This window comes from Oryctolagus cuniculus, chromosome 2, assembly GCF_964237555.1.
Source record: "Oryctolagus cuniculus chromosome 2, mOryCun1.1, whole genome shotgun sequence".
NCBI lineage: Eukaryota > Metazoa > Chordata > Mammalia > Lagomorpha > Leporidae > Oryctolagus > Oryctolagus cuniculus.
This window is the reverse complement of record NC_091433.1, coordinates 133,842,158-133,859,874: the sequence shown is the minus strand read 5'-3', so window position 1 is coordinate 133,859,874 and position 17,717 is coordinate 133,842,158. Positions and strand designations below refer to the sequence as shown.

The window sequence follows — 17,717 nt, the reverse complement described above, 5'->3', positions numbered from 1 at the left end:
ATCCCATAATACAGTATCTGAGTCTGAGTCCTGGCTCTGCTCCTGATCCAGCTTTCTGCCAATGCACACTCGAGGAGGCAGCAGGTGACGGCTCAAGTGTTTGGCCCCCGGCCACCTATGTAGGAGAACTAGATGGAATCCCAGGCTTGTTAATTTTGGCCAGGCCCGGCTCTGGATGTTTCAGGCATCTGGGGAGTGAACCAGGAGATGAGAAACTTCTCTCTTTGTGTCTCGGTCTTCCAAATAAATAAAATAAATCAACAGAAGGCCAGCCTCCTCGAAGACTGCTGTGCCACAGAAGGAGGGGTCATCCTCTCATAGTCACTCACACTCTGGGCTGCTGGGGATCCTTGGAAAGATTCTCTCTCTCTCTCGCCATCCCTCCCTCCTCTCTCTCTCTCTCTCTCTCTCACACACACACACACACAACAACAACAACAAGAACAACTCTAAAGCAACAGCAAGGTAGGGAACCATTTTCCTAAAGGCCTTCCAGGGCTCCACCCATCCTTAAAAAAGACAGCCTTTTTTTGTCATGATGTAGAGAATTTGCAGTTCCTTTTTTGTCATCCTCTTGTGCAAGATGCTTTTCAGTGGTCAGTGATTCTCAGGGGCAAGACATGGGTTCCCTAATCAGGATCCTTTCTGGGTGATCATGAGTTTTAGTTGCACAAAGGCCACATGGAAGCCACTCACTGCTGGTATGCTTTAAAAAAAACTGGAGCAGGAGCAATCTAGGGCAAGGTTGTGTCTCCCCACCAACCTGCAGCTGAGTAACTTCTGTTCTCCTCCCACCCCAGGGAGTCACCAGAGATGTAGGTTCCTTTCATGCATATCCTGTCTCATTGAATTCTCCTAACACTTTGGGAGATGCTGTCATTCATTTAGCCAGCACATTTATTGAGCACCTTGGTGGTATGGTAGGACAAGGAATCTACCAAAGAAGAAAACACCCTGTGTGCAGCTTACAGCTTGGTGGAGGGAGACTGGCAGCCGATAGAGAAGATGAGTAAATGGCGCAGTTTCTCTGATGGGCTAAGTACTATGGAATAATTAAAGCAGCAGGTGAGATAGCGCTGGCCGAGGTGTGGGTGGCACTCATTTTAAACAGAGCTGACAGAGAATGTGTCATTGAAGATGTGACCTTTGGACAAAGAGTGAGCCTGGCGCACATCTGGAGGAAGAGCCTCCAGTGATGAGGGAAAAGCCAGTGCAGGATCCCTGTGCCTGTTTCCACGTTCCAGGAACATCCAGGAGGCCGATGTGGTTAGAATAGAGTCATGAGACAGTGGACGCAGTAGGGCATTTGGGAGGGGTGGACACGGAATTTATTGGCCCTCGTAGGCATTTGTGAGAACTTCAGGTTTTGTGCTAGAAGCGCTTCTGAGCAGAACAGTGACATCACGTAGTTCACGTTTTTAAAGTCTTTTGAGTTGAGAATAAAAAGTAGCTAATAAAGGCAGGGGAAGAACAGGGAGACAGGTGAGAAGGCTCCTACAGCAATCCAAGCTGGAGATGGTATCAATGAAGGGAGTGAGAAGTAATCCATTTCTGGTCACCATTTCAAGGCAGAGAAGTTCTCATTGGCTGATGGACTGGATATAGGAAAGGCAAAGGTCGGTGTCGACAACAGGAAAGGTAGGTTTACAGGCATTTGTTGGGATCCGTGCACGTAGCAAGTTGTTTCTGCGCAGGGCTTCGGGTTTGTACTATCAAGTAATCAGCTGGATTGTACTGATAAGGAGAGCAATGTTTAGGATAATTGAGCCCCTGCCGTGGTAGAGGTCAGGCTAAGATGTTAAAGGACTACAGAATAGGCCCCCCACGAGGGGGCGGAGATATTAAGAAAAGGTCCCTAGAATGGATGTCTCCTAAATTGGGTGTTAAAGAATGAATGAAAAAAAAAAAAAAGAATGAATAGAAGTTCCTTAGAATAACAAAAGCAGGCAGGCCTGTGTCTGCCTAACTGGTGACACGTGCTCCCCAGGCTGGGGAGTGTGCACCTGAGGGCAGGGTTGGGTTCCTGGGCTTTGTACATTGTCAGTCAGTTTCCCTCAGAGAAAACTTGTCCTTGATCCCCAGTCCTACCCAAATAGTTGAGCTGAAGGCAGTAAAAAAGGTAACTGAATTCCCTCCAGCTCTGGTCTTTTAGACCTATCTTCTAACATCAAGCCCATCAAGCCCTGTCTTCTGTTACCCTTTGGAACAACCTGATCCCCAACCCGTCTTGTCACTGGCCATCCGCTCTCCCTGGCCATTCCTGCACATCCTGCGGGCTGGGTGTTTCCCGAAGAGGTTGCCTGTGACCGAACTAAAGGGTCTCCCAGGAGTCAGGGTGAACTGAGAAGGCAGCTTGACCACACTGTAGACTGGAACATAGACAGGGGGATGAAGGAAGCCTGACGACTTTGGTCCAAGGTCAAATTTGAAAGTAATATGGGCTAGCAGAGAATCTTTTGTGGAGGAAAGGAGAGCAGTGGCCTTGCTCAAGTTTGACCATAACTCACAGGGTGCTGATGGGCAGGGGGCTCTGCATCTGTAACCTGTAGGTCTGTTACTATGGACTCTTTCATCTATTTCAAAGGGATATGGCAACTCCTAGAAGATCTTTCAGCAATGAGCACTTTTTATTCCTGGATAAACCAGCTCTCAGGGTGGTCCTGAATGGCCAGATTTTCTGTGGACTGGACCTTCTGGTCAGACAGCTGGTGACATAAAAAGATTAGAATCAGATTGTCCCAAACTAGTTGTGAACTATAGTGAAGCTTGGTGCTATTAGGCTAGGTTCAAGAGACCAGAGCCAAAGGGGAGTTGAATATCTGTTGTTGTCCTGCAAGAAAGCACAAGTTTGAACAGAACTTGGAGCCAGAACAGGTTCTGTCAGAGCAAACAGGCCTGGCCTGGGAGAAGAATGGGCTGATGTTTACAAAAGGCACTTAGAAATTCAATAGTATCCTACAGTTGAAAGGGATCACTTTTATTTTCTTTATTATTTTCTTGTTCCTCCAAGGAACTGGTTTTTTTTTTTTTTTTTTTCCTTTTGGACAACTTAAAGTTCCAGCTTTGCAGATTTCCATTTGCAAGGAGGTTAGTGGATAGTGGACGATGCTGAAGTTCTGATCCCAGATCTGCTACTCCTTGGTCTGAGAGCTGCGCTTGCTCTCTTTCCCTGTTTACTCCCCCTCCTCTCTCTTGTTCTCATTTTGTCACTTCCCCCCATTCTTCTCTTGGCCTCCTCCTCCCTTACACTTGTCGCTTCCTCTACCTTTTGTCCATTTGAGAACAGCAACCAGGAAACACCACAAGGCTGTAATCTTAAAGTGAAATGGGACAGAAAGTGCTGAAAAGCTTCACATGTCCATTAACCGAGTTGCGGAGGAGAGCCTCCCATTTGTGAGGTCTGGTGTGGTCAGGAGGGCAGTCCTCTGAACAGGAAACACCGACTCGCAACAGAGGTGTCCCTGTCCCCCGGGGTTGCTGTCCTCTGCCTCCACTTCCATCTCCCAGCTCACGGTCACCCGAGAAAAGCTTGCATTACTGTGTGATGAACTGAAGTCATTTTGGACTCACATGGGCTGATCCTATCCTCTCCCCCCGCCCCCGCCCCCGCCACACACACACACACACACACACACACACACACACTGAAATTTCTCCTTGAACTTCCTCTTCCTTTTGCTAAGAGGTGACTTCTATCCTCGATGGGGGCAGCTCTCAGCTTAAGCCTTCCAAGTAGGAAATCCTCGTGTCCTGTGATTTGTCAGAATTAGAGCTTCAGGACAAACCGCGTGGACGCCTGCTCCTCTGCGCATAACTAGATACTGCTTTTGTGTTGTTTGACTGGCAATGCCCCATTTACTCAAGGAGTGAATTCACATCTTCCCCTTCCCCTCGCCCCGACCCCCTCCCCACTCCAAGACCTTCATTTGTGCTACCTCTTCCTCCAGCCTCATGGGACCAGAACCGCACAGGACAGGATTCCTATGTGCTCATGGCCAGTTCCCAGGCGGAGATGGAGGAGTGGGTTAAGTTCCTCAGGAGAGTCGCTGGCACACCCTCTGGAGGTAAGGATGCCTGCGGGCTTCCCCGGGCAGGTCTGTGATTTCTCAGGCACTGTGTGGAAGGAGTTCCAACCATAATCCCCCAGGAACAGTGTTCAAGGGTGACAGCCCGGCCAAGACCTGCATCCAGTGGAAGAAAAGAGGGTTCGGGGCTCCCCTCCCTGGGTCACTGCACAGTTGACTCCAGATCCACCAAGCCTTCTGCAGTTTGTCAGCAAATGTTTGTGATACCCTGAGCGTCTGTTCTCCTCTCTTGGCCAAGGAATGCTCATGTGTGAAATAGATGGGTTGAACCGGCTGACCCAGGGTCCCCAGCACCACTAACTCATGCAGCACCATGAGTTTGCCTGGTCATGGGGCTTTTGGGATCTGGCAGGGCTGGTGGCAGAAACTGTACGGAAAGTCTAAGTTAGGCTGATTAGCACAGAAGACAAAGTTGCTGTCCAGAAGAGGGGGAGATGACTGGGGGAAGGTTCAGGAATTGTGTCCAGGCTGCTGCAGGGACATGTGAATTCTGTGTTCAACACTTTTCTGGGTTACGTGGCTCAAGTGTTGGAGCTCTCTGGGACTGCTAGTGGTGTTTCCACAGTTGAGGAGGGCCCTACACACACACACACACACAAAAACCTGCAAAAAAGACCTTGAAATTAACAAACGTGCCAATCTGGTATGTTTTCCTCCTTTTTGAAAAGGAGGAAAGAAGAACTGGTGTGCATGGGCTCCAAGCTACCATTTTCCTGTAGCTGTTCAGGAACACACCTATCTTGTGAGATCTGCAGAACTGTGTAAATGTAGAATTATTTGTTGACCACACTGCCTGGTTCATTTAGCAAATCACTGATGGAGGTTTTCGTGGCTTAGATATTAATTTAATAGCCTGGAGGCATCTTTCAAAAATTATAAACACCGCAATAATTGTATGGAAATCTGGGGAAAAAATGATCCCTCCAGCCATCAGAAGCAATTTTATGCCTTTATTTCTAGCCAGTCTTGCTATGCAAGGGACCTTCAAAACATTCATGGGAAATGGATTCAAAGAAAGTTGATTTTGGTGCAAAATTTGTTGAAACCCATGCATAGAAAGGCTCTTCAAAAAGTTGGTGCAATGTGTGTATTATGAAACAACTATGCATAGATTTCAGAACTGTTTTGCGTCAAAATAAACTTATCTTTGAATTCCATTTTCCACAAACTTTTTTAAGTGCCCTCATGTACATACCTTTTTTCCAAATGATAGATATAATAAAATATATACAGTTTAATAGCATTTATTTTATCACATAAGCACATCTCTGTTTCTATTGAATTTTCATTGATGCATTTCAGGGGTTGTTTGTTTACAAGAAATGAAAAATCCTGTCCAATAAGCTCAAGCAACAAAGAGATTTAGTTGGTAACTACAGAACTAAACCAGGGGCAGGAACTACCAAGAAGCCTTAAGCGCACAGGCCTTGAGCTTATCCTGTCCATTTCTCCGCGTCCCTGTAATTTCTTACTCTGCTTTTCTCTGCATGAATGCCTGTTTCTATGTAGGCAGTAGCCCCCTTGTGTATACTCTTGCCCCAGACACTGCTGTGCCAGCCCAGCTTTCCTATGCATCTCCCTTCAACACCAGCTCAGCCTTCCAAATTCTGGAGAAAGATTCTGCCCATTTCAGCTGAGCTCAGGATGCTGCCTGGATCTAGAACCTGGGGCAGAGAGGCAGTCATGGCCGGTGACCCACCCAGTGGGCGTTGGAGGCCAGAAATGACCTGAGTGGGAGACAGCCCCAACCCAAGGGGACCCGCCACAGCCATCCTTACAAACACGTGCATTTCGCATTTACAAAAAACACTAGCAGTTTCATTTACCATTTCCCGGTGCCTACACACATTGCTTTCCCTTGCTGTGCTGATGGGCTGAGATGCGGTTTTTATGTATTCAAGCTTAATTATATGCTGTCTCATCCTGGGTGACCATAGCTGCGACCTTCCTTATTGTCTGGTTATGAGACTGTGCACCATGTCGACAGCTGCTGCTCTCCCAGACCAGTGCTTGACCGTGGGCGTGGCTGTTGCTCAGTCATGCACCTGCTCTGAGTCAAAATGCCCCCTGTGTACTTTTACTAGGATCCGTCCTCCTGTGATGCTTGGCTGAGCGGTGCCATGCGGAGCGGCTGTGCTCAGTCATAATCCTCCTGGGGAATTTCTCCCGAAGGCCCCCACCCTGAGAAGCAAGTCAAGCATGTGTCCTGTGGGTGGCGGAAAGTCCGGAGGAGGCGGCGTCGGCTGCAAGGCCACTTACGCAAGGAGCAACAGTGTTACTCTGATGGGGACCATGGCCGTTCATAGAGTTATTCATGGAGCCCAGATCCGAGATCCCAGACTGCCAAGGCATTTCAGGAGAGCAAAGTCTCACTAAGGCCACAGGGCAAAGCGGATGTCTGTTCTTCCTAATTGCAAGTCAGGGAATCTCGGTCCTGAGGGAACCCAGAGACCTGTGTGGGGCAGGGCCCGGGAGGTTTGCCACCGTGTGAAGCACCTGTCATTACCCCTGTTATGGGCTGACTCGATCAGCAGGGGATGTCCCCCAAATATGACTCCACTGAGAAGTGTGGCTGCTGTGTCTTTCCAGCCCCTCGTGAAATTGTCAGTGGCTTTTCCATCTGGAGTCTGCCTTCTTCTCACTACCTTTGCCACTGCCACCCTGGTGGAAAGTGTGGAATCCTTTTCACGTCCGGATCACAGCCATGGCTTCCACCCTCATCTCCCCACAGCCGTGCCTGCCCACGCTGCCGCCGCTTCCTTCTCCTTCTCATTCTCTTTCTCATTCTCCACTTCCTCCATCTCCTCATCCTCCTCCTTCATCTTCATCTTCATCTTCATCATCTTCATCTTATGTATTTATTTATTTGAGAGGCAGAGTTACAGAGAGAAAGAGAGAGAGGAGTCTTCCACCTGCTGGTTCACTTCCTGAATAGGAACAACGGGCAGGACTGGGCTGGGCCAAAGGCAAGAACGAAGAGCTTCATCTGGGTTCTCCACATGGGTGCAGCTGCTCACTTGGGCATCTTCTGCTGCTTTCCCAGGCCATTAGCAGGGAGCTGGATGGGAATTGGAGCAGCCTGGACTCGAACCAGCACCCATATGGGGTGGATGTATCGCAGGTGATACACAATAAGACAAGTCGCTGGCCCCATCCCTGGCTCTTCGCAGTCCATTTGTGAGCCTGTTCAGTCTGTCTTACCAGGATCCTTCCCTGCTCAGCAGTCTCCAATCACTTCCTTTCTCACTTAGAGTGAAAGTCAACAGCTTCATAATGACTTCCAGTGCACTACCTGCCCCGCCCCATTACCTCTGACCTAGTTTCCTAGAACCCGCTCCCTGGGCTCACTTCACCCCCTCCTTCAACAGCTTCCTCAAGCACCCCAGGCGTGTTCCTGCCCCAGGGCACTTGCATTTCCCTTGCCCCTGCCAGGACTCCTCTTTCTCCAAGGAGCTACATGGCTTGTTTCCTTGCTTCCTCGAGGCCTTTGCTCAGATATGCTGTCCATAAGCCTGGCTGTGGCCCTGGCCCTGGCGTTTGACCCTGAGCCCCTTTCCCGCCCTACCCCAGCCCTCCCGCTCCCTCCCTCCCGCCCTACCCCAGCCCTCCCGCTCCCTCCCTCCTCCTGCGTTTCCCACCTGGTCATGTACTGCTTTCTCTTGTGCTGAATGTTTTACTTGCTGGTTTCCTTCATAGTTAAGCTGCCCTAGAATGAAAACTTCACTCGCCTTGGCCAGAATTATTTTTCTCTGTCTTGCTCAGTACTGGACCCACATATCTAAACAGAGCCTGCTACCGTAGATGCTCAGCAAATATTTAGTCGATGAGTGGGTCGGGGAATGGCCTCCTCTCCCCGAAGCAGCGCTCTGCTCCTCTCCTGGAGGCTCTCCTCTCCGTGAACAGGATGATCAGCGTATCTGAGAAACTGCCAGTAAGGGGCGGCTGCCTCTGGAATGATCTTCCTCCACGCTTGTCAGCGATGAGCCTTGGCCCAGACATCCTTAGAGAATCTGATCCAAGCTACCAAGACTGCCCAGAACGAGAGCTGGAGGCGAACAGTTCTGCGTTCAGCAGCAAGCTCTGTCCAGACACCTGTTGCCCACATGTGCCCCCTCAGTGCAATCGCGATGTTCAGTGTCAGCAGCCAGTGTGCTGACAGATCTGCAGAGCCAGTGCCCCACCCTGCCCTGGCCCCGCTGCCGCCGCCTCGCCTCCCAGCTGGAGAGATGGCCCCATGGTCTCCACCGCACAGCCCCTGCCCTCCCCCTGGCTTCTGCTGCCTTGTGCACGGATCTGAGTGGTCCTCTACCTTCGAGAACAGCGCCTCGTGCTTCGGCCTTTCTCTTCTTGTACAGCCCTCTCCTGGGAGCCTGGCTGGAGAGGTTGGACCACTTCTTCCCCCAGAAGTTCTGGGTGCGATCCTGGTGCCAGGAGGCAGAGGACAGAGGCACTTTTGTCTTGACTGCTGCCAACCGTTCTCAAGCCAAGAAGGCCATGTGTTCTCCAGGCCCCCCGGTTGGAGCCTCGTCCCTGTCCCAACACCAGTGAGCAGGTGGTCCAGGTGCAAACTGGTCCTCAGTGCAGCCCTGCTCTGGTCCTCTTCCTCAGAGCAGCCATCCGAGGTTTTGCTTGGGTCATTGTCAGGTATATGGACTCTGCCTTAAATTGTTCCTAGTTCTGCTCTGCCCAGCCCAGTGATAAGGCCCTGGGCATATTGTGTGTTTGCCAAGGCAAGGCACGTGGTATGGAAGCACTGAATGGTCATATACTTAGCCCCGCCCCCCCACTTGCTCTCAGCATGAGTCCACAAGGCACAGCCAAGTTCAGTCTGGTGGGGGTGTGCTGCATCTGATTCCTTGCTATTTTGAGTGCTCTGGTCCTTTCTGTCTACTTAAATGGAACAATAAGGGGGACAATTTCTACTGCTTTCCACTAAATGCCTCCTTGTGCCTGCCCCCAGCTCCTAAGAGCAGCCTGGCACTTGTTTCTTCATTTACTTTGCAGCCGTTTCTTGATCATGTGCCATGTGCCAAGCACTGTGCTGGCTCTGGGGATACCAGAGTAAGAAAAAGAAGAGAGAAGAAAGCAAGACAAAGTCGCTTCTCTCACAGAACTCACAGTCTATGTGGGGACCAAAATAAGACACGAGCTACAGCTGTGAAGACACTATGAAGTGTCACGTAGGAAAGTCAGCCTTTGTCAAGGACAGTGAAGGCTGCCGTGAGCTACCGACAAGTGAGCCCACCTCGGAAGGCCCAGCGGAGGATGGCTAGAGAGAGAGAGGAGGGGGAAGAGGAATGGTATCTCAGCCAGAGGGCAGAGCATGTACAGAGGTCCTGTGACAGGCAGAGCAGGTTCTGGGATGATAGGAAGATCGTGACAGTGGAGATAGCTCTGTGGAGGACCAGCAAGGCCCCAATGGAGGTTTCCAGCCAGAAGCCAATAATTCAGATCCTATGTAAAAGACCACTCTAGCTGCTGTGTGGAGAATGGACTGAGCTGATGGCAACAGATCGTAGTAGAGGCAAGAAAGCAAACACAGAGCTCAAGCTGTCATCCAGGCAAGAGAGGCAGCTGGTTGTGAGAGCGGTGAACATGGAGGAAAGTGAGCAGATCTACACAGTGCTTGGGGGGCGCCAATGTGCACGTGACAGAGTCTGACACAGGGGCAGTGTCGTGTCCCAGGCCAGTCCTCCTTTCCTGGCTCTGGATCTGGGATGGCTGAGCAGCGAGAGCCTGCTCCAGGGCCCTTCCTGGCAACCTTGCTCCTGCCTGTCCCCCCGTGATGCACGGAGTCCATTTCAAGTCTCCTGGGAAGGCCTGGCAGGGCTGCCAGCCCATTTGCATCTCTGCCCAACAGCCCGCCTCCAGGATCATTCACTCTGAAGCTCCCGACTGCGCCACGTGCAGCTCTGAAAGCATTTCCAGGGGAGGGTGGGCTGCTTTCCTAAATGCTAAGTGAAATTCTGTGTTCGTGCCAGACACTTTGATATATGGGGCAGTGCTGGTAAGGGTTGGGCTTGCGCGTGGCTTTTTTTTTTTTAAACCCACCTCCGAGGTATCCCCTGAATGGCAGTTGACAATTAGCTGCTAAGTAAAAGGAGGCACTTATTTTTATTGCGGCCCTGACAGCTTTATGTTCACTCTTTCAAAGCCAAGAGTCCTGTGTGCAAAGGTGAGTGGGGAGGGGAAGTGGTGTAGGGAGGAGGGGCCACGGGCCCTGGGCAGGTGCCGACAGATCCCAGAGTTTCTGCACAGGACTCAGACCTGAGCTGCGCTTGGCGTTAGCGAGCATGTGCTGAGCTGGGAGCCAGGGACGGTTCCTCCGGCTTTGGGCGGACGGAGAGCCCGAGGCTGCAGGACAGAGGTTGGAGTCCTGGCCAGTTATGCCTCAGATTCTCAAGATGCCGCGATGGGAGCTGGGCTGTGGCTTTTCTGCCCTGGCGCTGCTCTTTTGCCGGGATTTCGGGAAGAAAAAACCTCAGCTCCGAAGGAAAGGTATTTGCTCCTGTTTCTTGATTCACTTCTTCCACTAGACACACTTTCCTCGGCTTCTCTTCCTGGTCTTGTCACGCGTAGAGGACGCTCCTGGACTGAGTCCCTGGGACGCAGGGAACAGGACTGGCCTGGCAGGTGCATGGGGAGCCCTCCTGGGGGCCTGGGCTGGGCTGGAGGCAGAGTGGGAGGAGGGGCTCATGTCTGAGCCCATGAGTGTCCGAGTTAGGACAAAAGAGGAACAAGGTTGGGAAGGAGGTGACAGCTGATTTGTTCACTTCCCCAAACCAAGTCAGTATCCTGGGGTCTTCTAGCCAATCCGGGGTGTAGAGGTGGGCAGGTACCTAGTCTGTGGCAGTGAAGTCTCCCTCGGGAGGGGGCGCTTTCTGGCCAAAGCTTTAGTCTGGGGGCAGGTGAAGACCAAGGTGGCCGTGGTATGAGGAGAGGTGGGGCTGGCCCGGGAGAGCATGAGAGGTCTGTGGGAGCAGCTCCAAGCATCCCTATACCTGAATCCCTTCCCTTGAGATTTGATGGTGTCTGAAACTTTACCTCATTGACTTTAAACCAAAGAAATTAAAGTACTGAATAGAGAATCACAGGGTAAATATGACTGTACGAATTCCTAATCCAAGTCCCAGTTTTGTCATGTGTAGGATGGAGCAATGTTATCTACTTTGCAGGGTTCTCCTGAGGACCAAATGAGATAGCACAGACGACAGCACCTAGGGCATTGCCAGCATTGACTTAATTAAGTTAGCTAATTATTAATGATAGATTATATGCAATAATAATTATAATGTATAACAATTGATTATACATAATTATAAACATAATTAACACTTACACCTCAGGTGGAAATTCCTACACTAATGGTGGCTGAGCTGAAGAGATAAGAGTTCCAAGTGAATGAGTGGTTTCCCCTGTTCTGCTGCCGGAGGGTATGGAGAGCCCTAGAAGGCCAGTGCCCTGCAGGACTGGGTAGAACCTAGGAGAGCACAACGCAGGATGAGGGCCTGGGTCTTGTCCTTGTGGTTCTTGGAGTAGAGAATGGAGTGGGAGTGACTCTCTTCTTCCTTGACCAGCCTCTTTCCCTGGCTTTCTTAGGATTTCTCTTCATCTAGGCATCTTTGTGTCCATCCATATTCAAAGAGTGGCAGTCAGGATCCAGAGGTCAGGGCTTGGCATGCAGCACTGGGCCTCTAGGTCCGGGAGAGGTGGATTGATGTCCCTCTGAGATGCAGAGGGACAAAGCCTGACTTAGACCCTCTCGAGAGATGAGGATACCCTTTTCTCATGCCCCCGTGTATCTGGCGCACACAGTGGTTACTCTAGTCGGAGGCAATAGCTTTGCCTGATTCCTAGTCTGGAGATGCAGCGTCCAAAGTCTCTATCATTGGATGAGACTGTAATCCTGGGACTATGAGGCCAGCATATGCAGGTGGGCAAGGGGCTCCTGAGACACTGCAGCACTTGGAGGACAAGGAGAGGAGGAGGATCACCCGGAGAGCTGGGCGGGAGCAGCCGGTGAGATAGATGGAGGAGCAAGAGTGTGGTGTCCTAAGGCCGTGTGAGACGGTGTCTCAAGAAAGAGGGGGTGGTTAGCTGTGCACACGGGGCTGTGAGAGCGATGGAGATGAGGATTGAAGATCTAAGGCCTGGATTTAAAATGGTGAAAGGCCATTGATCCCCTAGTAAGGAGCAGGTTTGGAGACGTGCTGAGCAAAGAGAAGGAGCGGGGAGTGGGAAGAAAGCGAGATAGCAGGTAGTAGCAGCACTTTGGAGACGGGTCCATCATGTGCTAGTCTCTGTGCCAGGAGATAAAAATAGATGGTGAGCCAGACAGGATGTCTGCCTTTGAGAAGCCCACATTGCAGTGGAAGAGGGATGTTTAGGTAAAACACCGTCAAATGGCAGGCAAGGTGGTAAAACAGAAGTGTACACAGGGAGCTCTGTAGGCTCAGAGGGAGTGACCACTTTGTCCCCTTTGAGAAGAGGTCCAAAGTCAGGACCATCAGGTTTCCAGGTGGAGAGTTGGAGGAAGGGCATTAACTCAAGAATTTAGAAGAGCCAAGACCATTTTCATTCTTTGGTTCACAATTTCTAGCTACCAAATGATCTGACCCCCAGTTCATGCCTAGTCTATGCTTGCTGAATAATTTTGTGAATTCTGATAGAAGGAATAGATTTGTAAAAGAAATTTTTGCAATAATCCTGGCAGTAGCTATGAGAACAGACAATTGATGGAAAGGTATTTAGAGTGTCCTGATCTATTTGGAGGGAGAGGAGAATACTGCATAAATTCAAGCACTCATAATTTTGCTAATTGAGTTGGTTGAATACAGGTACCTTATATTGATGATTTGGGATTTTCAGTGTCTAGGAGTGGGCTTGGAGCTTGGCTTGTGGATTGGATGGCATTGCTTGTGAGGAAGGCTATAGGAGAAGCAGTGGTTTGAGGTGGAAGGAGAGTGAGATGGAGAATTGCCATTACACATTGGAACAGAGAAGGGAGGGAGAGAGGGAGGAAAGAAGAGAGAGAGAGAAAAAGAGAGATGATGATGATGGTGGTGGTGGCTATGGAGTGTGTGTTTTGTTTATGTATATATGGAGGGAGAGATGATGCTGGTTTTATCTCTGTGTGTGTATGTGCATGTATGCATGGAGAGAGAGAGAGAGAGAGATACAACTAGAGATAGAGATATCTGGACCAGCTCTGCAGATTTACAAGTTAGTGGATTATAGGTGGTATTCAAATAGGAGAATCATATATACTTTCCTAAGAAGAATGTCTACCTAGAGAAGAAAAGAAGATAGAAAGTCTTAAAGGGGAAGAATCGAGACCACGTGAGTCTTCAGAGAAGACCAGGAGGGTGTGGAATCAACGTGGGCTGGACATGACCTTGAAGAGGCCACCAGAAGCATTAGTGAGCAGATCTGATAGAAAACCAAGATAGGCATTCCTAAGGTAGGTGTTCATCCTGGCGTGGCTTCCTGCCACGCTCCCGATGGCACATCACCCTGACATTTCCAAAACACAGAGCTCTCCTGTCCCCCTGTCCTCAGACAGTCCCTGTCCTGTCCGGGGTAAATGCCCCCTCTCCTCTCTGCTGGTTGTCTTCCCTGGCCCTGCATGAACCTCCTTGTCCCTGCCATGCCTTCCCTGAGCCCGGCTGGGGAGGTGACAGCCCTGCTCCGTGAACGCATCCAAGTCCTTCTGAGCAGCCCCACCCCTGCTACGCTGTGCTGTAATGATTTGCGTGTGCCTGTGTCTGCCACATGACTGCAAGCCCCCCGGTGCTGGGACTATGGGGAGGGTCTAAGGAATCCAGACTGGGATGGGTTGAGAGGCTGAGAAGAGAGTGACAAGTGGAAGTGGGGGCTGTGAGGGTGGCCATCTCTCTGGAAGGAGACACATCTTTACTATGAGTATATTGGTGCAGAGAAGAAAGGTCATTTGAGTGAGAGCATAATTGACACAAAACTAGACTCAATTAAAGAGGAAAATTTGGGGCCGGCGCTGTGGCTCACTTGGTTAATCCTCTGCCTGCAGCGCTAGCATCCCATATGAGCACCGGGTTCTAGTCCCTGTTGCTCCTCTTCCAGTCCAGCTCTCTGCTGTGGCCCGGGAAGGCAGTAGAAGATGGCCCAAGTGCTTGGGCCCTGTACCCGCATGGGAGACTGGGAGGAAGCACCTGGCTCCTGGCTACGGATCGGGGTAGCTCCGGTCGTAGCGGCCATTTGCGGGGTGAACCAACGGAGGGAGGACCTTTCTCTCTGTCTCTCTCTATCACTGTCTAACTCTATCTGTCAAATAAAAAAAAAAAAGAGGAAAATTTAAGATCCAAAGAGAGAATGAAGAGGTGAAGGCGTGGGAGGAGTGGCACACACATCTCAGGAAAGCATGAATCTCGAGAGAGGACGGGACACAGGTAGGAAGAAGCGTAGGAGAGACAGGGACTAAGGGAGTCCACCGTCTCCCTCCATGTGTAGAAAGAAGGCCACCTGCTGAGAGAGGGAGGGAGCTGCTTGGTGAACTCGGGGGTGAAGGTCTGGAACCCAAGTCTTAGACTGGAGTTGGAAACAGTGCACAGGGCAAGGATGACAGGCTCATGTGAGGAGAAGAGCTAGAAAGCTGGCCATGCAGAGGGACGTGAGAAGGAGCTGGGTTCCAGTCCCCCGCAAGGCATCTTCCTCACCTCCTCAGAAACGGAGCTCACGTCCAAAAGCTCACACATCCTTATGTTGTGCTTGGACTGTCTTTTCCCATCAGCACCCAGTGGGATCCTAGAACCCAAGTTTCAGCTTCTCAAGAGGCATCTGCCTCTCCCTGTGCAGGGCTCCTCCCTGGACGGGACCCTCAAAGGGGATTTTCCTAACGCCAGTGGTTTATGTTCTAGATCAGATCATTTCAATCATGTCCTTCCAACTTGGTGAACATATATTCCCAGTTCCTTTCGCAGACAGCTAGAGATCTAATGCTGCATGCTTACTGATACTTCCTAATTGTTTATCACCATTTTTGCATGGTTCTTTTTTTGATGGTCGATCAACTGAAAGCAAGAACCAGTTCATACACGCACCTGTTCCAGGTGCCAGCTGCTGGCCCATGGCAGGGCACTCATAAAGCTGAATGTGAGGCTGAATTAATTTCCCAAGGAGAGGTCTATGAGTGTTTAAAGAAATGCCAAAATAATCATTGGCCATGGGGAATACTTGCTTGAAGACAAATTAACTCATTAAGTAATTTGGCAAAAAATTGGTGACCGTCTGCCTTATGCTATTATTATGTTACATATTGAGCTTAATATTCCCATATTTTTCCCATCACTGGATTCCTTAGACCCTCCCCATAGTCCCAGCACCGGGGGGCTTGTGGTCATGTGGCAGACACAGGCACACGCGAATCATTACAGCACAGCGTAGCAGGGGTGGGGCTGCTCAGAAGGACTTGGATGCGTTCACGGAGCAGGGCTGTCACCTCCCCAGCTGGGCTCAGGGAAGGCCAGGGAAGACAACCAGCAGAGAGGAGAGGGGGCGTTTACCCCGGACAGGACAGGGACTGCCTGAGGACAGGGGGACAGGAGAGCTCTGTGTTTTGGAAATGTCAGGGTGAGTGCCTTCCGGAGCACGGCACGAAGTCGCACCAGGATGAATGTTTACCTGGGGAATGCCTATCTTGGTTTTCCAGTTTTATCCGCTGAAATATTTAATCAAACAAAGCCTCGCTGAAATGTGCTATGTGAAACAGCTGATCTGGTTGGGCTTGTGGAGTCCCGACGTCCACTTAGCTCCTCCAAGATCTGCCTCCCTCTCCTCTCAGCACCTGGCCTAATGAGGGAGGGGCTGTGAGGAGCTCCCAGGGATTTGTGGGCGCATTTGAGAAACATCACTGTGGCAACAGGGAAGAGTGGACAGCTGTGTACCAGCAGTTTGGAGAGGTCGTTAGCAGGAGGGTTTCACACTTGGTAGAGGACAAGATCACAGTGAGCACAGGCTGACCGGGGTGTGGGCAGTGAGCAGGCGACATCGGACACGGAGGGTTCAGGAACCTGGTACTGCTCTCTGTAGAGGTGGAGTGGACGGTGAATCACAGAGTGGACAGGGAGGACCAGTCAGAGACAGAGAGAAAATCACGGGGAGAATCAAGGGACTTACAAACCAAGGTCTTACGGATCGGGTACAACAAAGCCCTAATTACAACAGAGGGAAAAGGAGGCAGGACAAAAGTAAAACCACTGGGAATGCCTTCAGGACATGGTGGGAAGGTGGGTAGGCAACACGGGCCTTGGCTCAGAAACTAATCTCACCACACTGCTGGAGGTGGAGAAATTACAGGGCCAAGTGCCGACAGGACTGGGGTGGAGCTGGTCCACACTTGCATTGCTGGAGGATGTATAATTTGGAAACATATTTTTAGAAAGCAATTTGCATACCATCAGGTCATAAAAATGGTCAAAACATTTGACCCTGTAATTCTGTATGTGGAAATGTGTTCTAAGTAAATAATTCAAAAGAAAGAAACGTCTGTGTTCTTCCCTCCAAATGTTAATGAATTAATTAAGCAATTAATTAGAAATTACACATTGTACAGCCTACATTCCAGACCTCTGCTGGGTGAATGAGCATGCCTGTTATGGCAGTGTTTATAATAGTAGATCATAGTAAACAACCTAAGTGATTTTAAATGCCACCATGCTTTCTTATGGTGTTATGCTGTTCCAGGACACAGACAGCCTGGCTGCTTGCTGCTGCTGTGCTTAAGGACACATTCTCAGGAGCTGACTGCTTGGGCTGGAGTGATGATGATGATGATTATTTTTTTTTTGACAGGCAGAGTGGACAGTGAGAGAGAGAGAGACAGAGAGAAAGGTCTTCCTTTGCCGTTGGTTCACCCTCCAATGGCTGCCGTGGCCGGCATGCTGCGGCCGGCGCACTGCGCTGATCCGATGGCAGGAGCCAGGTGCTTCTCCTGGTCTCCCATGGGGTGCAGGGCCCAAGGACTTGGGCCATCCTCCACTGCACTCCCTGGCCACAGCAGAGAGCTGGCCTGGAAGAGGGGCAACCGGGACAGAATCCGGCGCCCCGACCGGGACTAGAACCCGGTGTGCTGGCGCCGCAAGGCGGAGGATTAGCCTAGTGAGCCGCAGCGCCGGCCAGAGTGATTATTTTTTTAAAAAAACATTCATGTATTTATTTAAGAGACAGACAGCTCCCATCTACCAGCCCACTCCCAAATGCCTACGATGGCTCAAGGGCCAAAAGCCAGCAACCAGTCCAGGCCTCCCAGCAAACCAACCCCCTGAGCTACCACCACCTGCTGCCTCACAGAGTGCATCAGCAGGAACCTGGAGTCAGGGATCAGAGCTAGACATGGAACTCAGGCACTGTGATGCAGAACACGAATATCCCAACTGGCCTCTTATCTTAGGCCGAATGCCCATTCCTGGAATTCTGACTGGGCCACACCCCATGCCACCTGACTTGCCAAGTCTACTGGTGGCTCCAGGGCTCAGTGTCTAATAGTGAAGTGGGTGTGACAGCACTGTCACCTTTGAGGTTGCTGTCGAGACCAAATGGGGAAAGGTGTGCAGGGTGCTGGGCACGATTCCTAGGACACAGATACTCCATAGAAACTGC

At 50.6% G+C, this 17,717-nt stretch overlaps 1 protein-coding gene across 4 annotated transcripts in view; it reads left to right on the top strand.

The window, feature by feature from the left end:
- The window catches only part of ARHGAP25 (Rho GTPase activating protein 25), a 94,758-nt gene that overhangs the window by 59,150 nt on the left and 17,891 nt on the right, over positions 1-17,717 (top strand). For 3 of the 4 annotated variants that reach the window (XM_008254309.4, XM_070069026.1, XM_008254310.4), the window contains exon 4: positions 3,948-4,064. In XM_008254309.4, the coding sequence (XP_008252531.1) occupies positions 3,948-4,064 (117 nt within the window). Of the gene's footprint in view, positions 1-3,947; positions 4,065-10,343; positions 10,584-17,717 lie in introns of those variants that run through there. The other variant, XM_008254311.4, reaches the window with a different exon arrangement.